Below are 23,866 nucleotides of genomic sequence, written 5' to 3'. Positions count from 1 at the left end.
TTTTCAGGGTTTCTACTTCTAACCTAGATTATCACAGTCATATCTTAAATTTTCTCTAGTAACTTCTTATATCAAACAGTACTAAGTTGCTGCTAGGTTAATCTTTCTGAAGTATAGGTCTGTCATATCTTTTTTTTTTGGTCATAATCTTTTAACATTCTGAAGTCTAAAGCTCCCTATCAAAGACCCCGAATTCTAGGCTTTCAAATATAATGTATCTCGTAGCCTCTTATTAAGGTCCTTGTTGTAAGGCCATAGTACTTTATAGTACTTACAATTATGGTTAAATTATGAAGGACAGGGTCGATAGCTATCTTGTTGCCATAACCCCAGTGCTTAATACAGTACCTGGCATTTATTTATCAAATATTTATTGAAAACTTGCTTATATTAGGGCCCATTCGGTAGACTGGAATGTCAACAGAAATAAGGAATTAGACAGAAAGGTTGAAGAATTGAAAAAAACAGGCATGGAACAGAGATGTAATTGCAGAAAGTCGCTGCTCCTTCTAGGACTGGAATGACACAGGAAAGAGTTGGAGTTTTCAGAACCTAGAAGCTTGGGGGAAGGACCCCTTGGAACTGGGCTTCAACACACCCTGGAGGAGCAGACACTGCTGTCAGTACTAATACCTCTGAGAGGTTGCAAGCGAGGCTGGTTCTGGGAGGGTGGCAGTAAAAGCTGGAGAATGGAATCAACTGCTTCCACCAGGGTTAAGGGTGAGGCCTAGGCAGAGCTGATAGGAGCTAGAAACAAAGAGGAAGGAATAAGGCATTTGTCCTCCTGCAGCCTTCCAGCCTCCTGTGGTGGATGCTAACCAGAAATCTGCTGACAAAGGAATATGTAATTTGCACAGTTCAAGCTCCATCATTGCCACGTATAGTCTAGGTGGGTTTGGAGCTGACAAACAGTAGCTTAATACCCATTACTGCCTACTCCTTTGACTACTCTTGTATATCCACACAGTTTTTAACTTCGAATGACAGCAATAACTGCATAGTTTCCCTTTAAAAGGTGCAGTCCTTGGTAAAATTGAGGTTCAGCCCACTTTCTGTTAAGGGGGACCGTATGGTAAGCATTTTAAGATTTGCTGGCCACACATGGTTTCTGTCGCATATTATTCTTGTTTGTTTGTTTGCTAACAACCTTTTAGAAATACAAAAGTAATTTTTAATCCAGGGGTGTACAAAACCAAGCAAATTACCTCTGATAGAATGAAGTACTCCTACCCTTACCCCAAGATGGGGCAGTGCCAGTTATCATAGCCATCTCTGGGCAGCGGCCTGTGGTATCAGTTACTGTGCAATATTAATTACCCCTTAGTATTCACATTCTCAGCTGAATATTTTTGATGTAAAGACAAAAGTATAAAGTCCACTGCTATAAAAAATTCATGTTGGGGCGCCTGGGTGGCTTAGTCGGTTAAGCGTCTGCCTTTGGCTCAGGTCAAGATCCCAGGGTCCTGGGATGGAGCTCCACATCGGGCTCTCTGCTCAGCAGTAAGCCTGCTTCTCCCTCTCCCACTCCCCCTGCTTGTGTTCCCTCTCACTCTGTCTCTTTCTGTCAAATACATAAATAAAATCTTAAAAAAAAAATTCATGTATTTAAGGTATGGAGGAACAAAAAGATTGTTATATTTACAGAAAATTTACAGGTGAATCAAAGAAGGTAGTTATGGCTACTGTGATTCTTATTTTGGTGACTGATCATGAAGCTGTAGTTAGTATTATGACTCCCTTTGTCTGCTACACATTCTATACCCTGTTTGCCCTTGAGTTGGTCTTTTCTTGATACCTACTGGGGTGACCTAAACCATTTTGAAGTGTCAGAATCTCCTTAAGAATCTTGCTTTTTCTTTCATTTTTATTTTGTTGCTGGAGATTTCTATTAACTGTTTCCATCTAGTGACTTTTTCACTTCGCATACTGTATTTTTCTTTAGATGTTCCATCTGGCTTTAAGTCCTTGAGCATACTGAGCAAATTTATAGTAGCTATTTTAAAATCCCAGTTTGCTAATTTTCTGATCTATTATTTCTGAATTTCTATTAACTGATTTTTCTCCTGATTATGGATTACATTTTCCTGCTTGTTCACATCCCACCTATTTTTTTTTTTTTTAAATCAGAACAGGACATTGTGAATTTTACATTTTTAGGTGCTGGATTATGTCTGTCTTCTTTAAAAAGTGTCAGCCCTTGTTCTGGCAGGCAATTAAGTTACATATGGATCAGCTTGGTTCTTCCAAGGCTTGATTTTACACGTTATTAGGGTAAGTCTGAAGCAGCCTTTATTGTAGGGTTGTTGTCGTAGCCCCATTACTCGAGATGTATGTCCCCTCGGGTTCTCTGCTGAAGGCCCTGGGTGAGCACACCACTTTTGCTGGTAGGACCTTGGATGTCTCCCAACCCTGTGTGATTTGCAGGAAGGCTCAGCTTACAGCTTCCTGCATGTACTTTGCCTGGCCTCTGGAGCTTTACCTCACAGATACTGAGTTTAGTATTTAGCAAACGGTTCAAGGAGACCTGTATATAGATTTCTGGAGCTTTTTCTCTGTGTAGGTCCCTCCTCTTTGGGCCCCAGCCCTGAAAATTCTTGCTGTTTTACTGGCTGCTTCAGCCTTCCTGATTTTTGTCTCCTTAACTTATATGAGCACAGTGCTTTGCTTGGTATTTGTACTTCTGCGTAGTAGATAGTAGTCTGGGTAGAAAGCCAGGCGACGAAGGGGCTCACCTTACGTTTCTTTTCTGTCAGGGATTGCCGCCCTACATTGCCTAATTTCCAATGTTCAAAAATTGTTGCCTCCTATTTTTCCTAATTTTAGTTATTTATGGCAGGAGGGTAAGCCTGGCTCCATTTGACTACAAGCAGAAGTCTGTTTTTTGTTTGTTTGTTTTATTAATTTTACTGTTGGACATGGAGGACCTAAAAGGCACCTCAGAGGACCTCTTGGATTCCAAACATACTCTAGACGCCATTATTTAGCAGCAACCCAATTTCTTCTCGGTAACTAGAATTAATCACACTAGCCACTTCTGTAGTCTCTTCTTGCTTTTGTTTCAGCGGCATATGAAGTACGAAACTGCAGTCAGGTGGTGATCTGATTCAGGGGAACATTGTTGTGTTCCCCAGTGAAGGCATTCCTCCTTCCTAAATAAGACCTTCACACTGTTGAGCTCAAGATGTGGGGACAGCATGCAAAAGTTCTGTGTGTGTTTAGATATAACAGTGAGAGGAACCATTCCCATGGCCACACCTTGGTTTCCAGACCTTTTATTTGGGCCTTGGAAGAAACTGCATCATGTATTTGGTTGCTCATTCAAAGCATATATTGTATCCTTTAAGGTAGAACCCTTTTCAGTGTGTTGTCTCCCACTGGCACCTTAAATGAGTAGAGATGAGAATCAGTAGCTTAAGAACCCACACATTCCAGGCACTGTGCCAGGTGCGGTAGATACAGTAGTGAACCACAGCAATGCCCCCTTCCCCATGACACAGACTAGTGAAGCTCACATTGTAGACAGATAAACTAGTGCTTATGACATGAGCCAAATGGAAGAAGAGTACGTGAATAAAGTGCTAGGGCTGTATTTTGATAGAGTGAGCATATATGTTCTGAGAGGTTGACATATGAGTAGAGAACTGAGTGAAATGAGGGTAAGGCATGTGACTATCCAGTGGGAGAACAGTCCATACAGTATAGACAGAACCTGAAGGCTTTCAGGCAGAAATGAACTTAGTGGACTTGAGAGACAAGACTTGCGTGATGAGCAGAGGAAGCAAGGCAGGACAGAGCAGCAGATGGCTTTGGATGGAGGGGTGGTGGGGACCAGGTGCTCTGGGGCCTTGTAAACCATGGTCTAAGGGCTTGGGATCAGAGTTGTGGGAGTGGTCTAATGGGATTTCTTCCCCGCCCCCCCCCCCTTTTTTTAAGATTTCTGTGCTTGCTCTGTGGAGAATCAGGAAGATGATCTAGAAGGTTATTATAGTAGCCCTCGTCAGAAATGGTTGCTTACTTACAATGGGGGAAGGGGACAGTAGTCAGTGTGGTGTTGATTATAATAAGTAAGAACACCTAGTAAGTCAAGTACTTAAAAATATTGCTGGAAAAAATATTTTCCAAAAGTAAAACTCACTCCAAAGAGCCCTCAACCCTTTATTCTGTATTCCAGCTAAACTAAATGATTTTTTTTGCTTAAGTTTTTTCTGTTTTATCCCATTACCTGATTTTCCTCTGTCTCTTATAGCTGTAATCATTTCTCTTTAGAACCTTTGTAATCTCACAAGTAATATTTTCTGACAAGTAATATTTTCTGGCATTGCGTTCTGATTTCTAGTGTAATTGTGTATGTACATTACTCTTGTTAGACTGTCAGCTTTAGAATATGCTATCATAATTACTATGAATTCTGAACAAAAAATTGGCCATCTGTGGTGGTTATGTAGTTGAGATTCCTCTTTCCCTATTATTGCTGCTCTGAGTTCTTAGCAGCATCACAGTTCTTAGGTAGGTCAGAGGGTGTTTTTTTGACAGATTCCAAAGAAGAAGCCTTTGATTAGCTTTTCCCTCACTATCTTTGGTTGAGAAAAGGGTTCACTTAAAATAAGAAACCAGTTTTGGTCAAGAGAACTTGAGAAAATGAAAAACTGGAAACATGGTACCTGCCATGCTTCCCTCGTGTAGCCGTTCTTGGTCAGTCTGGTTTGTGCATACAATTCGTTAATGCATAAATGTTCATTATAGAGAATGAGAAATAATATTATCCTGTCTTGTGTGTGTGCCAGCTCTCATGTAAACACGCAGTTTTAATTCTCACAGTAGCACTGTGAGGTAAGAAGGTGCCCCCTCTTATAGAAATGCTGAAAGGGGGGCGCCTGGGTGGCTCAGTTGGTTAAGCGACTGCCTTCGGCTCAGGTCATGATCCTGGAGTCCCGGGATCGAGTCCCGCATTGGGCTCCCTGCTCCGTGGGGAGCCTGCTTCTCCCTCTGACCCTCCCAACCCTCCCCCCTCTCATGTGCTCTCTCTCTCAGTCTCTCTCTCTCAAATAAATAATTAAAATCTTTAAAAAAAAAAAAAAAAAAAAAGAAATGCTGAAAGGGTCAGTAGATGGCTAATAAAGATAGATCACATATAAAAAAACCCTCTGGAAAATGTTTCGTGAGTTTCAGAAGTATGATATGACCTTTAAGCTTGAGGATAATACATTTGAGTGGAGACAAGCCACAATATACATGAAGCAAATACCAGTGAATTCAGAAGGTAAGTCATTAAATCTGTTGGAGGTGATAAATTTCCTTAAGAATTGGTAAATGAAAACTAAGGTCCTTTTGCGTAAATCAAACTTTATCTGAAGGAAACAGTACGCAAATTACTTTTTGGGAACCCACAACTGAGTATATTCAAGTTAATTATCATTATAGTTTTTTTTTTTTTTTTCATGGAGAATGTTTCTAAGTATTGACAAATTGTGTGTGTTTTTATTAGCAGTTGGTAACAAGACCTTCCAGTATGAACTATATGGTGGCTCCTGTAACTGGTAATGATGTTGGAATTCGTAGAGCAGAAATTAAGCAAGGGATTCGTGAAGTCATTTTGTGTAAGGATCAAGATGGAAAAATTGGGCTCAGGCTTAAGTCAATAGATAATGTAAGTATTTTTAATTCTATTTCAGTTTGTCCAAATAGCTTGAGATATTAAGTGATCACTATTAGAATAATTTACAGTGGGAATGTTTTAATTAATTATAATATTGCATTTATAATCAAAATCATTTTAAATCTGCTAACTTAAATTTTTCCACTTGGAGATGCCTTATTCTGAAGAAGCAGAGTTGGTACTTCATTACCTTAAATGAATTTTTTTTTCTTTGAGTCTTCTTTCTGGTATAAAGTTCACTGGTCTTCACATATTATAACATAGTTTATACAAATAAAATTATGGCATTCAAATAGGGCATCATATGTGATGTTAAGAGACTGACCACTGAGAATCGGTGGCCTTTATAAAGGTGTGTATTTTTAAATTAAATAATGATCATTTAACTTGTGAAGTGGGTTTGCAGGTTTATTATTTCCATCCTTCATTTTGAATTTAGTAGGTCATTTTTTGAATAAAAGTGATTTTCTAATTAGGGTAGCCATTCCTTTACCTTTATAATTACTTTCCCTCTTACCGCACCTTACTGAGGAAATTAAACAGGGTTACTCTCTGAGGAGGTATTTAGGATTGTTAAGGACATGCTGAGTCTTTATCCCGATACGTGGTTTTAGGCATTACTTCTTGGACTCCTTATTAGTCTTAAGTCTTGTTAGTTCAGTGTGTCCAACTTTTTCACAAAGAAAATGATGAGTGTCCCACACTATGGTAAATGGCTAGGTCTGATCTTGGCAGGAAGCCCCAACCCTGCCTGCCTACCCAGAGGGCTGAGGGCATCAATGACTGTACGCACATAACTTACTCAGGACACATCAGCATGCTTCTTCCGGAAGCCCTGACTTTACTGCTCTCCCTTGCTTTTGAATAGTACGTGCTGCCCATCTGCCAGGATTTCTTCTCTGCTCCTTCCTCTCTTAAAAGACAAGACACTCTTCATAGGCCCCTATCTCCAATGCAGTTATCCCTGCAGTGGATTTCTCCATTTGGCCAAAACTCATCGCTCTGACCATTTTACAGGGTGCCATCTAGTTTCCAGTATGGCCCTAAAGTAAACTGTAAGACACAGGACAGAAGTTATGTCTGACCCAGCCTAAGAGGATAGAAAGGGTCCAACTTTGTAGATGCTTTCATATTTTATCAACTTTTCTTTTTTTTTTTTTTTTTTTAAGATTTCATTTTATTTATTCATGAGAGACAGAGAAGCAGAGGGAGAAGCAGGCTCCCAAGGAGCAGGGAGCCCGATGTGGGACTCGATCCCAGGACCCCGGGACCATGACCTGAGCCGAAGGCAGACGCCCAACCATCTGAGCCACCCAGGCGCCCTATCAACTTTTCTTTTATACTTGTTTGTTTGCATTTTCTCCAACATCTGAGTTTGGGAGTTTATAGAAATAAAAATATCCATGTGGGGGCGCCTGGGTGGCTCAGTTGGTTAAGCGACTGCCTTCGGCTCAGGTCATGATCCTGGAGTCCCGGGATCCAGTCCCGCATCCGGCTCCCTGCTCGGCAGGGAGTCTGCTTCTCCCTCTGACCCTCCTCCCTCTCATGCTCTCTGTATCTCATTCTCTCTGTCTCAAATAAATAAATAAAATCTTTAAAAAAAAAAAAAAATATCCATGTGGGTTTAGTTCTTTATCTGAACTTGAGTTTTCTGTATTTCATAGTGGACTCCTTCTAAGAACTGGAGTGGTATTAAATGTACCCACCTTTTTATTAGGATGTTAAATAAACCCTTATCTTATTTATCTGTAATTTAGCAGATGGGTTAAGGAGTCCTTCAGCTGTAAGGAGAGTTATGACCTTATACTAAACCATCATTTTTTAAACTAAAATCATGAAATTTCTAACAGTTGACTCGCTTTCCCTGTTAACAAAAACCATGTGCCAGTACCTATTTTGTATTCTACCACACTCATAGGAGCTTACATTTATTATGGAAACCCTACTTTATTTTCCTTAGACTTTTTATCCAAGATGAAGGGGATGATTGAGGTTGGTCAGGTGGGTGGTGGGTCATGATTTGAGGTAGAAATTACTAGTGAGATCTCATTGCCCTGATAAAATTTTCAGTTTACTTTTTGGGAGTAACGACACATATATTCATTTTTTACTAGGGTAGATTCCTAACCTGAACAGTTGGTTCCTAATTTTCTAGCATTTTTAAATCATAACAGTGGTAAATGACCAAAGTTATTTTATTATTCTCTAGGGTATATTTGTTCAGCTGGTCCAGGCAAATTCTCCAGCCTCATTGGTTGGTCTGAGATTTGGGGACCAAGTACTCCAGATCAATGGGGAAAACTGTGCAGGCTGGAGCTCTGATAAAGCACACAAGGTGCTCAAACAGGCTTTTGGAGAGAAGATTACTATGACTGTTCGTGACAGGTAAGTTGACTATACAGTTCAAATGGAAATTTAAGGCTAGTTTTCCATTTTCCTGGGCTTTTAAGAGTCTGTGGATAAAATACTGTGTTGCAGAAGATTATCACGTTATTGATCAGCCTTATACTCTGGCAGTTTTGTGTGTTGCAGATTCTTCTTACATAGTTTTCTTTTTAATAGCATTCTGGTTTTGTATGCATCTTATTTCAAAGCTTATGAAATTCATCCTCTAAGATGTTACTTTCCTGTCTCTCTAGATCATAAAAAAATGAATGTTGGAAAAGTAAGCAGTATGGCATCTCTGGCCTCACTTCCCAATATGCTGCTTAGACATCCAGTGTAGGACGGACACAGTGCCAGGGTCCCTGCAGAACTCCCAAGTGGAGTAGGAGTTCTAAAAATGTGGCCTTTTTGGGTGGTTATGACTCTATAGTTGTCAGGTGGGAAGATAGAATATTTATTCTGTCAGTTTATAACCTAAACATTTAGGCACATGAAATAAGGGCCTATATTTTTTCTTGCCCCTTAACAAGTGTTATGGGTGGACCTGTATCACATTGTTACAGTTAGCTTTTGGATTTTTATTCTTCTCAGTTAAACTTAGTTTTATCTAACCTTGTTTCCAGTTTTCTCACATGTGGTAGGTATTTTTAGTAAACATTTTGTAGATGAACACCAAATTTATATCTAAGGAAATTGAAAGAGTAACTTGGACCAATAGGAAGAATGAAAATTTTAATTTAATCCATTATGCTTACAGGCCCTTTGAAAGGACAGTTACCATGCATAAGGATAGTACTGGACATGTTGGCTTTATCTTTAAAAATGGAAAGATAACATCCATAGTGAAAGATAGTTCTGCAGCCAGAAATGGTCTTCTCACAGAACATAACATCTGCGAAGTCAATGGGCAGAATATCATTGGGCTGAAGGTAAGGAATAGAACTTGTGTCTTGTGCTGCAGTTTTATTTGAGCAAATGTCTTTTCCATTTGTCTGTTTTGGTGGTATTTTCACGTTGACCTCCAAAATAAATAGAAACTCATTGGGGAGATGGGTGATGTGGGATCTGGGGCTCTGGCTGTGCTCTCAGGCCAAAGGAATTACTTGGGCTATTTGGAATTAACATTCCTATAGCAAAGGGCTTGACTCTATGATCTCAGCAGTCCCTTGAACTAGAATTCTGTGGAAACATGGGCATTGGAGATTTTGATGACATTCTGAATGAATGATTGCTCAGCTTTTTCAACCTAGGAATGGTAGGAAATGAGTAATAGTTTCTGTTTATATTAGTACCTTGTTTTTTTCCTCTGCAGATTCCTAAATATGGCTATTTTAAGGTACAAAAGGTTTCATTAAGACCTGTTCATTTCATAAACTTTGTTAAGAATGCACTGTTAACTGAGGGTAGTATTGCATGTGAGGAAAATTATGTCATCTTAAACAATGAGCAGATGATTTTTTGGCTAAAATATTTACTCAGCAATTTTGTTTCCATCTATAAAATTGTGATTCTATAGAATTAAACTTGGTAAGAGAAACTGGAAAAAATTACAAATATCAAGGGGTCAGATTTTAGAGGTCTTAGCAAAACCTAAGAGGATATACATATTTACCAAGAATAACATAGTTTCATATTTATGAAATGAAGCCTTAATATTAATTTTCATCACCTGTTTTCAACAGGATTCTCAAATTGCAGACATACTGTCAACATCTGAGACTGTAGTTACTATTACAATCATGCCTGCTTTTATCTTTGAACATATTATTAAACGGTAAGTAGTCAGTACTTCAACTTGATGCTTACAGTCCTCTGAGTTAAAGTACAGTGCTTATATTAAGTCCCAAATCTTTGGTTCTTTTACCTAAGGGATGGCATGGTATTTATCTAGAAATCTGAAGTTGCTTATTTAGAGGAATTGGTAGGTAAGGACGGTCCCTCACAACTTCCCAAGTACTGAATCAAATTCACCATACGCTTCCGAAATGTTGACATTTTCTAGTTGGAAAGAGGTGTATGAGCAGAAGTGGGCAGGCTTTCATTTCAGCTTTCAGTAAAATTGACTGCAGTTGCACTCTGCCTACAAGCTCCTCTGCTTCTAAGAAATCTATTCTGATGGTTCATGATGGAGAATTCTTGCCTATGGGATGTTAGGAGTAATGGGTTTTGTTCTAAGAGCATCTGAGGAGGCAGGTAGAGGCGTGTAGGGGTGAGGGGTGTGGTGCGAGGATGGGCCTCAGGAAATGAGGATGGGACAGCTGAGTAGGGGGAGCAAGTGTTTTCACCTTCCCTAGAACTTTTAAAATCCTGGCTTCTATCATAGCTGTTTTTGCCAAGCCAACTTAGATCCTTCTTTCAGAATCTTATCTTGCCTGTGGAAATAAGATTTAAAAGATTAAAAACATAATACCTTAATAAAATTTTTCAGTTTCTGGGTAGGAAAAAAAGGGAACTGGTATAGTCAAGACTACTTGTTCTCGAGTTCTCTTAAACCAGTGATAGGTTCCCCCTTCCCATTTTCCTTGTTTTTAGTCACCAGCTTTAATATACAAGAACTTACTTGTATCTCTAGCCAAGATACAGATGGCGTTTCACACTGGGTATATTTGCAAATAACTAGATTCCCAAGACTCCTGAACTCATTTAAAAAAAAAAAAAAAAAAAAAAAAAGACCTTCCCTCTCCCCACAGTCCCACTTGATGCTAACAAGTGCTAAGTTTGAATGGGCGTTTTCTTGGATTAGCATAGCCCTTTTTGAAAAAAGAAACCCTAACCGCACAATTTAATAAAGTGACTCTCTCGTAGGATGGCACCAAGCATTATGAAAAGCCTGATGGATCACACCATTCCTGAGGTTTAAAAGTCATGGCACAATGGAAACTTCACCAAACTTCTCCAGTTTACTTCCTGGGCAACTTAACTTTATATTATGCACATGAAGCTTTCTAGGAGCCAGAGAGCATATGCTGCATGAAGACCTTTCTATCTTACATTATGGCTGGGAATCTTACTGTTTTGATTGGATATCTTGTTCCCACTTCAAGATCATTGTAGCCTTATCCTGGTTTTACAGATGTGAAACTTTGGACAGATTTACTGATTTTCATAGAGTAGTTTCTCTACTAGAAACCCGATGCTTTTACAAGCCATTATGATTAGAATGACTGACACAGGCTTAGCTCTGTGTTAGAACCAGTCACCTTTATCTTACATCAAGTAGTGCTGTTCATATTACTTTAGTTCTATGGTATAATTGCGTTTTTAATGTGTTACCATAGTACATGTAGAATGACTGCTTTTGATGGTTTTTTAGTTCTGTGTGTGTGTGTGCGTGCACGTGTTTATAAAACACCAATTAAGTACACTGGTTTCATTCCATGTAAGCATTATACAGTGTATGTAGGTTGCGAGAGATTGTGTTGATCATCATTTAATTGTAACTACCTTTACTTAATATGCTTCAACTGTCGCCTTAACTGTTAAGCATCTAGAATAAAAGCCAAAATATAACTATTGCTGCCTTTCTAGAACCCAAACTGCAGTTCTATGTTAAACTGAAATGTACACTAGCCCAGGACAATTTAATGGTACATACTGAGCTATAGCATAGCTGCTTAGTTGCATTTGAGACTTTCTAGTCAATTGTGTAATGGAAATTTCTTTCTTCTAAAAGTTACCGGTATTACTTTCTGAGAAATGAATCACTATATATTAAATGTAAAAATTCTTATACTAAATAGGATAAACTTTTGATTCCCTTTATTCATTTGTAGATTAAGTGGAATAATACCTAATTTTGTCATTTACTCTTAACATTCTATAATCTAGCTACTTTGGGATGGCCTTAGGATGTTTCCCAGGTCATTTGTTCATTTCCTGACCCCTCCCTGCAAACAAAATGGCAGTGACACTTTATCCTCATTTTTTTTTTTCTGGTTTATGCCTATTCCATCTTAATTAAATATGTATAAATAAAGTGGACTTTTAGTCTGTTGCATCATTTGGAAACTGTGCCTTTCACCAAACTTGCGCGTGACTTAGAGCAGGCGAGTGAAGTTCACAACCTTGGGCCTGCGGCAGTTGTCTCCCAGAGCAGCAGGCATCGAGAGGCCCTGAGAAAAGCCCTCTGTGCCGAGAGTAGGCGTGTCAGGAAGAGTGTTTCCACCTGTGAACCGCAGATGGCCCGCCTGCCCTGCACACTTCAGGCTGAGCAACAGGAACTCACAGAGGCCACAGATGCTCCCTGCAACACCTGAGACCAAGTCATGTTTAATGACACTTAAAACTGACTTTGAAAACTGTTAGCCTGGGTTGTTTTTCCCCCATGTCATACAGCCTACAAGATAAACGCCCCCCTACAGTCTTTAAAAACACTGTCATAATATAAAAGGAAGTCAGTAGTGTGGCTTTACAGCTTACCTTGTTGAAATTTGGAAAAGCAAACCGAACGTTTCCCAGTTTACCTACCTTGTTACCTAGATTTGGGTCTGAGGATGGTTCCAAAAATGTAAGAATGAATGAGATTCACATCACTAAGTATGGTTGTCTAGAAGGATCAATCGTTGAAGTTCTTAAAAGGTACTAGTCTTGGTAATCATTTAAATAAGAAAATGAAAACTGCTTTCATTACAGAAAAATATTTTTAATGTAGAAAAGATGAGCATTTAATAGCTATAATGAAATAAACTGTTCCTATACACAGTAAACTTACAAGAATTGCTAATCTTTCCCCAGGTTCTTAGAATCTGAGGACCGTAGGTTATACAAAGTAACCACTCCAAGAAAACACATACCCCAAACCCAATGGGCAGCATTTCTGTAGGTTAGGAAGACAAAATAGAGTGACTCAGAAGTAGTAGAGAATAGTGCACGTTTTCTTGGAAAATTCAAAATTGTTCAGTGTTTTCTGAAAGCTTTCCCATCTCAGTTTAGTATCTCTTACCTACTTTGCCACCCAAACCTGCCTTCTGACCATCAGCATACTGGGATGACCATCTGCCTTACAAATGTAATGTTTTCTCCCTAACACTGCCATATCTTTGTCTGCTTTAGAGGACGGCAACTAATGGCTTTCAGTGAAGTCGCCATGATTTAGGAAGTTTAAAACCACAAATGTCTTGTGGTAAAACTTCTAATTATTATCATTGCACATTCACCAGTTCATTTAAAAGTCTGGTTTAAAAATACATTAAATAGAGTTCAGTTTAACATTCAAGAGAGGAAAAGGCACTTAATACTGCAGTTTCCAGAACATAATTTGTCTGTCTTCCCCTCCTGTGATGATACTGCTACACTGTTCATTCATCCATATACATGTTACAGCACCTAAGAGAAAGAGACCTTGTGGTTAGGTGGTAAGTTGACCAGGGGCCCCCCAAAAGGTACTCTCAAGTACTATGTTGTCTTCTCTCATCCTGTAACTGGTGTATAAATGAAAGATTTAACTGCTTGGTACAAGGAACTTGTGAGGAATAAAACCACTTAAATGTAAAGCTAATAACTAGGGATGCAAACAGCTATTCCTACATGTAGCTAGTGGTCAGGACACGGATGAGAGGAGAAGGTAGGGAACTGGTGGAAGTTAGCTAATTCCATTTCTACTGGAAGGAGTCAAATGTTACTTAAAGCCAGTAAGTTGAGGATGACCTAAACATCACTTTCTAATGTTAAGAAATAACCACATAACTTAGTGACGGAGGGAAGGGAATGAAGGGGACAGTTACTGGTCACAGTGGAAAACAGATACTTATAACCATAGATACTAGAAGAATTAAAAACCATAAATCTTCCAGATGATCAGGAGGCAACCATGCAAATAAATGTAAGCAAATACAATGAATCTTCACAATATACTAAGTGGAAAAAAAAAAACAACAAATGGGCAGAATAGTTAATATGCCTACAACCTACCCTCCCAATCATAAGAGGGCACACCTCCAGGACAGAGGAAGGAGTCCTTCAGGGAGGAGAACAGCAGGGGTGGGGTGGGGTCGGTGGTGGGAAGAAGGTCATTTTCACTGTAATTCATTATTTTTGTGTTGTTTTTGGGTTTCTTTAAAAACTGTGTGCATGTATTTTTAAAACAACAATTCCAGCTTTCACTATGGTTTTTAATTCTCCACATGGAAGTTAATGTGCAAACTTCCTTTTTGGAGTCCAATGTCTGTTAACATCAATCTCAGTCCCGAAGGACCCAAGGTGCTGGAGGGGAACACTGACAGTGTGGAGGGAAATGGTAGGTTTTCTGCCTGGGAAGAGTATGTTTCCTGATGGGAAAAGCAGGTTTGAGTTCAGCATTTTAGGAAGAAAGGTGAAGTCAACTGCATTAACTGCTTACCTGTGTGGCCCTGTATTCTCTCACTGATTTTTCCTCCGAGCAGGTCCCAAACGAGCAGCTCACCAGACTGACTTCCAGATAAAACAGAATTTCCATCCCAGATAAAGCATCTGCAAGCATGATTTAGAAATAATCATCTGATCAGTCCTCATGAAGGAGGGGCTGTGTTACCCTGGCCAAAGGAAGCCCAAACGACAGGATCCTGAACTTGCTGGTGCCTGTCTTTCCCCACTAGTAACTCAAAAAATATACCTCTGGGGCTCGTCTGAAGTCATAGAAGAGATGAGCATTCCTGTCTGCACATCTATGACGTTTAGACAGCCATCTTCCCCCGTGCTGAGGACGTGACGACTGTCTGTAACGAGGTGAAACGGCTTCAGAAGTCGGTTGTAGGTTATTCTGACATTTTATCTCTGGCTTAACGTTCACTTTCATGCTCCTCAGGCTACTTGTACTGAACCGAAGACTCTCCTCTCCTTGCAATGCTTCTAAGACACTGGGCCGGTGGCCCTTTGGTGTGAGCTCATTTGCGTCTTACAACTTAATTTCTCTGGTGAGCAGACGAATTAAGAACAGTGTCCACTACAGCTTTTCTGTGGGTGCAAATGGCATGAGGATGCCATACTGTGCCATGAGGCAGCCTCAGATACAGGCAACACTTCTATTGGCAGACTGTCCTCCTTTTTACATTCTCCTTGTTTATTTTAAAGTAATAATTCCGATTCCCCCAGTTATCATCTGTATTAAAAAGGATCACACTACCTGGGCTAAAAGCAGTATCACATACGGTCCCTGAATGGCATGGGATCTGGTGCAATACGGTGGCTGTAGCGAGGTCCCAAATATTCACTGTGCCTTCTTTGGTGCCTGAAACCAACAGTGTACTTGCAGCATTTAAACTAATCGTATCTACCTAAGGAAGAAAACACAAAGTATTCCCTTCAGAATTACGGTCATTAGCGGTTTCCCTAGGCTGACTGCGCTGTCGGGGCCCGATAAAGGTTGAACTCGGCAGCACGGTGGCTCATGCAGATGTGTTCCAGCATCGCCTACTGAATTACATAAAAATGAAATTCTTCATATGCTAGTGAATGAAATGAAATACTGGTAGGGTAAATGTAATGCTGGATTCTTTTTAAGATTTATTAATGTTTAGAGAGCGTGTGCGAGAGTGAGTAGGGGGAGGGGCAGAGGGAGAGAATTTTCAAGCAGACTCCCCGCTGAGCGTGGAGCTGGGCATGGGGCTCGATCCCACAACCCATGAGATCACGACCTGAGCCAGGAGTCGGAGGCTTAACTGACTGAGCCATCCAGGCGCCCCATTTGCTGTTTTAAAACAGCCTAAAATTGGCAAGGTTCCGAATGATGCCTCTTACGAGTTCTAAATCGTACCACGGTGCCAAACGGTCTGAAGCACTGCTGAGCCGTGATTACCGGAGGGCGCTGGGAGAAGCCGGGGACCTCTCAAGGTTGTGTTTGCATGCCCCCAGGGAGTCACAGACTGCGTAAGTATTTCTCAACCTCAGCTCGTCTGTCGACTGGGCGCATCAGGCACCAGTTGGCCCCCTCGGAGAAAAGGCAGTCCTGTCGGCTCTAGTGGGACATGTGGCGGGGGACCCAGTGGGGCCGGCACGGGCGAAAACAAGGTGCCGCTCGTGTGTGCCTGCGCGGGCCACCCAGACTGTCGGAGGGCGGCACGCTGGACAGACGGCCCCTTCTCTCGTGTGTGCCCCGAAGAGTTTGAGGGTGTCCAAATAGTGTCCCGCTCGGAAACTGGTATTTGGGAAATCTGATGGGACGGTAGGTAATTCTCAGGGAAATGGCAAGTTGGAGGGGAAAAAACAACAACAAAGCAGACCTGGAAACCCCAAGAGTCGAGTCAAAGAAAAGAACGGGGAGCACATGCTCTCCTCCAGTAAGCAAAATAACATGAAACAAAAAAATAACCACACAGGTAAAACCACCCGCCGCCACCCCCCCCGGACTCAGGCTCAGCTCTGGAGCAGTGCTGTCGCCGGTACTCACGCTGACGTCGTGCTCCAGCTCAGCCAGCATGTCAAACCGCTGTCTTCTGGTGCATGTCATTTCCGCAGCAACACCCGACCACACCTGCGGTGCAATATATTGCAGAAGGTATTTGCAAACACTTGGAACGAAAGCATTTCTCACACATTCTCTTTTCATGATTCCCCACTTTAACTTGACATCTTCTGCTAGTTCCAACTGTGTGAGATAAAGAGGGGCTGCTACTGTTTATAAACAGCTGGCTCTTGAACCATGCGGGGGGAGGGGAGGAAGGGCCCCGACCCCCAACTCCATGCAGTTGACAATCTGCGTATAACTTGGACTTCCCCAAAGCTTCAGTGCTAATAGCCTACTGTTGACCGGAAGTCTTACAAGTAACACAAACAGCTGACTAACGTATTTTGTGTTACATGTACTATATACCGTAGTCTTGACAATAAAGTAAGCCAGAGAGAAGAAAATGTTACGAAAATCATAAATTCACAGTACTGTATTTATCGGCAACACTCCATGTCTAAGTGGACCTGCGCAGTGCAGACCTGTGTTGTTCAAGGGTCACCAGTATTTCTCTGTAACTCTGTCTCGTGAATTCCACATCATTCCAGCCCCCAGGTGAGCGCACAGTACAAAAATGGGGAAAACTTCCTATTGAGAAGTACGCATGTTGAAAAACCACAGGCGACAGAGCTCAGTATCTTTACAAATCACGACACGCTTTGTGAAAAAGAGTGCAATGACTGAGCACATTAACAACAGGTGTAGAACGGTTTATAATACTTGCAGTATCCAAACACGTGAGCTTAGAAATTCGCTACAAACCTTCACCGTGGAGTCCCACGATGCGGAATACAGTCGGTTGTCATGCCAACAGATCTTACTGACGGCGTCGTCGTGTCCCATTAACGTGTCCTGGCGTCTTGCAAATGCTATAGAGTAAAAATAGCTAACAGAAAAGAGAATGAGAACCATTAAAAAGCATCCCAGCCTAATTTTGAGATTCTTAAACACATATTCAAGGAATATTACGTTGTTTAATTCTGTACTAAGACTTAACTAGAATTACAAAGTACTTATTCTCATGTTATTAAACCAAAATCCTCAATATCTGAATTTGAAACTAGAAATCTCCAGCTCTGGCTCATTTGTGTTTTTACCCCAGGTTAAAACAGTGAGGAAAACAGAGTCCACTGGGAGAAATTATTAGATTCAAATAATCACAGTCAAAGCCACCCTTATCTAAGATCTGGTCCTTTCTGAAAACAACGCAGTGTCCCGCCAACAGAAGACCTGTCCTTTCCTGCCTTCTGCCCACAAAGACAGCTAGGCTGCGTGAGGAATTACACCAGGAGCATGCTCAGATACATACACATTATTATCCCACGAAGAACTTATGACAGTGGCATCTCCTGGCAAAAGTAAACAAGATGACAAAGCCTGAAATACAAATGGTTTGACATTAATTATTTACAATAATTAGTAAATCCCTCACACAGTAAAACTACCTTGTAAAGCTCCCCCCCAAATTAATGCTCAAATTCCATTTATTTTGGCCTTCCTCGTATTTGGGAAGTTTTCTTTTTTTTCAACTGGCTAGTTCCAGATGCTTAGTTTCTTCCTAAATGTAAGAAAGAAAGTCAAAGCGTGTCCAGGGCACATGGATCGAGCCTGAGGATTTCTGGATGGTCCTCACGGCCCTGGGCTGGAGGAACTCCTCACACAGGTAAATCATGAGGGGAGGGTGGGCTGAGCCTCTCTGGATTACGGACTTCCACGAGTAGGGAGAACTTCCAAAATTCTTAGGGACTTCCAAAACCTTTCAGATGGTTTACATGAACAACAAAATGTGTTTTTTCAGAAGAATTGGTTTTCTAGTATTCGGGGTCCGATCCACTCAGAAATGCACACATTATTTAAAAAACACAGACACGTTTAGTTTGACAGTTCCAGAAAAGGAAAGATTTATTAAGGGGAATTCTACTGGGTGGCACTTCTAGTTTTCTAGGCTACAAACAAAATCACTGTATTTTGAGAAAGAGGCACCCTGAAAAATTTTTAAATTGAATTTAGAAGTAATGTCACTGAGGCATTCTGTAGACACCACACAGGAATAAACCCAGTTGCTTGGGGAGAAACGAAATGCCATCAATGTGTGTGTATAAAACAAACTGCTACATGAATTTCCATCATACCACTAGTTTAAAATTAAAATGAACTCACCATATTTGAAAATGATATACTTCTTTGTAGCACTTTGGATTCCTTGGAGAACATCTTCAAGGTAGAATCTGATTTAACGAAGAGAAGGCAAACATATGAGAAAGATTTCCTAGCCCTTATAGAGGACAAACAACTGTGGAGGAGAGCAGGAAGCTGGAGCGGGCGGTAGGTGGGGCCAGAGGATCTGGGGCCCCATCTGGTCACCTGTCACCCCACGACAAGGAAACCGACGCGTACCCAGTCCAGGCCCAGCACACTGCTCACATCTCAGCATGACTGAACCCGGAGCAGGCCTAGTCACTGCTCAAAGTTAAAGAGGAGGGGCGCCTGGGGGGCTCAGTCGTTAGGCGTCTGCCTTCGGCTCAGGTCATGACCCCAGGGTCCTGGGATCGAGCCCCGCATCGGGCTCTCTGCTCCGCGGGGAGTCTGCTTCTCCCCCTGCCTCTGTCCCCACCCCACCCGCCCCCCCTGCTTATGCTCTCTGAAATAAAGAAAATCTTAAAAAAAAAAAAAAAGTTAAAGAGGAGTAAAATAGCAATTTTAAATAAAAGACAACAAAAATCATGGCAATATATGTGTTTTTTTTTTTTTTTTAACAAATAGCCCAATTATGGTGTGATACCCCTATCCTGAATTAGCGTTTATGAAGCAACCACTGACTTCCTAAAGAATAATAAAGTAGGGATTAAAATTTCCTTGCCTAACAGAAGCTTAAAAAAGTGTAGCAAAAAAGTCTCTTGGGAACCAAGAGTTGCGAAAATAACAATGGGCTCTGAACATCCCATATTTGAAACAAGTAACACATTTCCTAATTTGTAAACACACAACGTGATAAAGAAAAGGTCGGAATGAGCTTGAAATAATTTCTTCTGTAGAGTAAAATTTAACATTTCGACCTCGTTCTTGCAACACCAACACAGGCAAGTCCTGAGACTTTATCACGCTGAAACACTCTCCAGCATCAGCTTGGAAACAAAGTCCGAAGAGCGAACACAACGTGACCGGAACTTTACCCTGTGGGGCATTCCCTACTCTGAGCCTCTTCGCCACCGTGCTGCTGACTCCGAGGAAGTCAGCATTTCTGATTCCGATCAGGCATTTCTGAGTCGTCACCACAAAGTTTACTGCAGCTTATTAATCTGGGGCATCTTACAGAAGGCCGTAAGCCAGCCCAGGGTATGGGGACGCTGTTCTCAAAACCGAAGGTTCTGTGCCCATGCTGGAGGCGAGCCTGACCAAAGCTCGCCCGAGCCGGGCTCGCAGCTGATGAGCCCCCCACGTGCCCACGCGGTCCAACGTAGACCGCGGACGTGAGGAAGGCAGGCCACCCTGGGCTGACGATCAGCGCAGGCATAAGTCAGTACTACAGGTTACTGACAGAGAAAACAAACAGAAAAAAACCAAAGGCTTTTGACTTAAAAAGAAAAAAAAAAAGAACCCTCTTTCCTCTTCACTTGGTAAATTTACAAAGATGGGATGCCACGCTTAATGAGCGTCAGGGGTTTAAAGCCTCGAGGCTCCCCAAACTCATGGTTTACAAGGTCATCCACGTACAAGAGACTAAGGGACTTAAACCCTGGCGGAAAAATCCAGCTAAGAACACAGGCTCTGCTTAATGAGAAAGCTTTAGAGAGAAACTGCTTTCACGACGAAGCATTCGGTCTGGGGTTCCGATGCTGGCACGTTCGGCGGGCAGGATCCTGCGAGAACGCAGACTGCTTCCCTCTGTCAGCATCGTCTTGCTGACCCCAACGGGGCCCAGCGTGCGTCCTGCACGTCAACTTCCTCTGGCCTACCGTAGAACCATTATCTATGCTTTGTGGAAAAGTCTGTTTTATGCATCCTGAGGTCGTCCTTGGAAGAGCAAGGAAGGACATGCTACAGATAACAAACCACCATCACAGAACCCGAGAGCAGTACCTCTGAGTCCTCTGGAAGGGCTTAGTCGGAGAGCACCATTTCCAGACTCAGTCAATGAAACACGTGATCTCCTATGACGAAGGCTAAAGGACAAGTCCCCTCAAAAACAGCCGGCTACTCACTCTGTCAGAGCCAGTTGTCTTAAAGCATAAGCGGGATGACTAAGGTACAATCTGATAATGTGCAAGAACATTAACAACGCATGCACTGGATTTCCAGCGAAATTCGACAACACACACCCTGAAATATATACCGCATGACACAAGTGAAACACCTAACAGCAAACGTGCACTGGCCCGTGGCCCAGCACCCCGCGTCCTGGGGCACCCCAGCTGCACCCCGCAGCTGCCGGGCACGCTCTGGGCTCGGGCAGACCCGCAGGGGCGTGCGCGCCTCCCGCCAAGCAAGGGGCCGGGGAATAAGCTCTTTCTGCCCTGTCCCTGAGTTTCTGGAAGCCTCAGCAGCAACAGAAAGGCATTCTCGTGATTGTTTTTGGCAAACTACAATAACGTTTTCTGTCAAAATGCCACAAACTGCTCAGAGTCCGCTTTACGTGGAGGCGGCGCGCTCAAGTATAATCCTTGACCGAGAGTTAAGAAACGTGGGAACTTTGTGGTTCCAGGTAAACCACTGTTCAGGCAGGAAAACATACCTTGTGAGGTTGTGAAGACGGAAGACCCGTTGCAAGAGACCGCTATTCCAGTAACCGCCCTGTTTAAAGACAGTTTTATACGTTACCAACAACCATGTGCTGAGACACCTCTTTCAAGTCCTTGATTTCATTTTACCAAGTTTCTGTGTTTTTTTTTCGTCACAGCCTGTCTGCTGGATCTGTCCCGCACATATTACACCTGCCACGACCAAATCATCATTTGGGAGCTTCGAATTTTGTTTTGGTGCGACCTGTGGCCAGAAACCATTCCCGTTCTCGGCTTCCCTGGCTGCCATATTCAAAGTCGAACACCTTCCTGACAACTGGAAATCTGCTTCTCCCTCAATTTCACCTTATCTGACTATCCCCAAATTACTGAAACTCTTCTTTACAAGCACTTCACTTGCTTTGCTGCTGAATCAAATTTACCGAGCATCTGTTCAGTGATGATACCATCGTCTCATTCTACCATTTCCTTTTACAGGTTCATTCATGTCTACACTGCCTGGGATGATAAGGTCTTTCTATGTATCACTTAGAGAAGTTGAGAAAAGAAAAGCCACTGTTATTTTTTTTTTTTAAAGATTTTACTTATTTATTTGAGAAAGAGAGAATGAGAGAGAGAGAGCATGAGAGGCGGGAGGGTCAGAGGGAGAAGCAGACTCCCCGCCGAGCAGGGAGCCCGATGCGGGACTCGATCCAGGGACCCCAGGATCATGACCTGAGCCGAAGGCAGTCGCTTAACCGACTGAGCCACCCAGGCGCCCGAAAAGCCACTGTTATATAATGAGTAAGGTGAACTATCTATTTCTTTGCAAGAGGCTGTGCTCTGATTCAGAGCTATAGATCTGAAGTAGATTGGGACATTCAGACCCACCCGTGACCCATGGTGTCTGTGATGTCAACATGTCAGACAGGATGTCTATGGCCATGGAGCAGGCCAACGGGCTCGTCTCTGAGCCTGGGTTTTCTCATCTGTAATAGGATGGCTCAGGGGAAGTCAGTGCTTCTCAAGCCTTCCTACCAAAAGGTGTGACTATCCTTAATGGCAGAAGTCTGAACACTCATAACCCCTCCGGGTCTGACAGCAAGCCCTTTTTTTGAAAGTACAGGTATTATTTTTAAAACTCCTGTGAACTTAGCCCTTTGACCTCTTTCTCTCTCTCTCTCTCTACACATATTTGTTTTTAAAAGGACACATTTTCCCCTATAATACCTGTGAATCCAACACTTGGGGAAGATACACCATGTTTCTCCCATCAAAGAGTTGAGGGGCTGTGAACCCCAGTTTGAGAGGCAACAAAACTACGTGCTGGCCGCAGACCCCATCGCGGGCTCTAGAAAGACCAGGGGTAGAAATGACAGCATGGAAGGCTGACAAAAATCCATTTTGTGCCAAACTTTCCCTTGCCACATTGACCTCACATGGCTGATCACTACAGACATTTTGGGGGGAGAAAAACCAATCAAGACAACACTGAAAGAGAATTTCCACCCCCTTGACTCCACTTAAAACAGTGTCGCTCCAGGCCAAGACCCCAAGTTTTGCAAGGACGGCACAGACGTGTTCTTACTCTTTGTGGATTTTATATTGCTCATGTAACTGCAGTTTGGTGATGTTATTCCAAGCCAGGCTTTTGCTTTCTTCGGTCAGGTCTTCAAAAGACTCTTCACCTGGAGAGACTACATTGAATTGTTGCCAAGTGAGTCAACGGAATTATTAACAAGCACCACAGACAACAAGCATCAGGGTCACAATATTTTCTATTAAAATCAAACGACCAAGGAAACACAATGCCCCACTGAAATATAACTACTCTGAAACGTACTTGGGAGCTCCATGTTTGTCAAGGGAAAATGATAAAATGTATAATCTAAATAGCATATTGGGAGAAAGATTAAAAAGTATCTTTGAATACTGAAGTCTTTTTATACTCTTATCAGTGTTCCCAAAGTTTTCACTCAGCCCCTGCCTTAGGAGCTTCAAGAAACACAAGACTGAGTAACATTTCCTTGTCAGTAATGGTTGCAAAAGCCTGACCATTCTCTACAAATGCTGAGGTTTCATTTTGGTTTTGAGGGAGAAAAAGCAGACGTGTTCCGAGCTATAAGCGCCCTGGCCAGGACGAGGGAAGCCATCCCTCCTGTCTTCTGAAGGGCTGGGGGGCAATTGCTCCTTAGTATAATCACAAGACAGTGCTATGAGCCTGGTGACTAAGCGGGGCATGGGTTTAAGAGGCATCACAAGATAATCTTATGGTCTTTATGACTGAACCCCGTGAGGCATTATCTCTTAGAGAAGAACTCCTGGCTAGCCCTGGATCCCGGGCCCCTGAGAGCTATTCGTCCAGGTGTGAGAGATACTCTGCTCTGGGCACCTATGAAGTCCCTGGGTGCATGGAACAGATAGAAGTATAGATGATAAGGAGTCATGGAACTTAGCTCCCAAAGTTCCACATAGTGTCAGACTCCTCCTGGGAGCCTGTGGGCTTGAGGCCGTCCTATGTGAAATGTGAAACATGGATAACTGGATGAAGGGGAGTATTTTTTCCTCCTTCTACAAATACTAGGTGTGACAACAGGGTCAAGTTCATTTTAGCACCCAGCACAGGCCGGGGACACAACAGAGACTCCGTAAATGTTTGTCAGATGACTAAGAGAATGAATCAAATAA

At 42.1% G+C, this 23,866-nt stretch overlaps 2 protein-coding genes across 7 annotated transcripts in view; one reads left to right on the top strand and one right to left on the bottom strand.

Annotated features, from left to right (window-relative positions):
- The window catches only part of SDCBP (syndecan binding protein), a 35,460-nt gene extending 23,424 nt beyond the window's left edge, over positions 1-12,036 (top strand). For 2 of the 3 annotated variants that reach the window (XM_064588300.1, XM_045896517.3), the window contains 5 exons: positions 5,486-5,647; positions 7,866-8,041; positions 8,799-8,970; positions 9,724-9,815; positions 10,847-12,036. In XM_064588300.1, the coding sequence (XP_064444370.1) occupies positions 5,486-5,647; positions 7,866-8,041; positions 8,799-8,970; positions 9,724-9,815; positions 10,847-10,901 (657 nt within the window). In that variant the 3' untranslated portion in view covers positions 10,902-12,036. The remainder of the gene's footprint in view (positions 1-5,485; positions 5,648-7,865; positions 8,042-8,798; positions 8,971-9,723; positions 9,816-10,846) is intronic. The other variant, XM_045896518.3, reaches the window with a different exon arrangement.
- Positions 11,455-23,866, bottom strand: part of NSMAF (neutral sphingomyelinase activation associated factor) — a 57,285-nt gene continuing 44,873 nt past the window's right edge. For all 4 annotated transcript variants that reach the window (XM_045896515.3, XM_045896516.3, XM_064588296.1 and 1 more), the window contains 10 exons: positions 22,767-22,875; positions 21,193-21,251; positions 18,621-18,688; positions 17,770-17,837; positions 17,223-17,346; positions 16,404-16,487; positions 15,141-15,291; positions 14,631-14,733; positions 14,379-14,488; positions 11,455-13,366 (listed from right to left, as the gene is read on the bottom strand). In XM_045896515.3, coding sequence (XP_045752471.2) covers positions 13,272-13,366; positions 14,379-14,488; positions 14,631-14,733; positions 15,141-15,291; positions 16,404-16,487; positions 17,223-17,346; positions 17,770-17,837; positions 18,621-18,688; positions 21,193-21,251; positions 22,767-22,875 — 971 coding nt within the window. In that variant the 3' untranslated portion in view covers positions 11,455-13,271. The remainder of the gene's footprint in view (positions 13,367-14,378; positions 14,489-14,630; positions 14,734-15,140; positions 15,292-16,403; positions 16,488-17,222; positions 17,347-17,769; positions 17,838-18,620; positions 18,689-21,192; positions 21,252-22,766; positions 22,876-23,866) is intronic.

The sequence above is a fragment of the Mirounga angustirostris genome, unplaced genomic scaffold (assembly GCF_029215605.1).
Source record: "Mirounga angustirostris isolate CCGP_5_RB_7025 unplaced genomic scaffold, mMirAng1.0.hap1 SCAF_4, whole genome shotgun sequence".
Classification (NCBI taxonomy): Eukaryota; Metazoa; Chordata; class Mammalia; order Carnivora; family Phocidae; genus Mirounga; species Mirounga angustirostris.
This window is presented reverse-complemented; position numbering and strand designations above follow the sequence as displayed.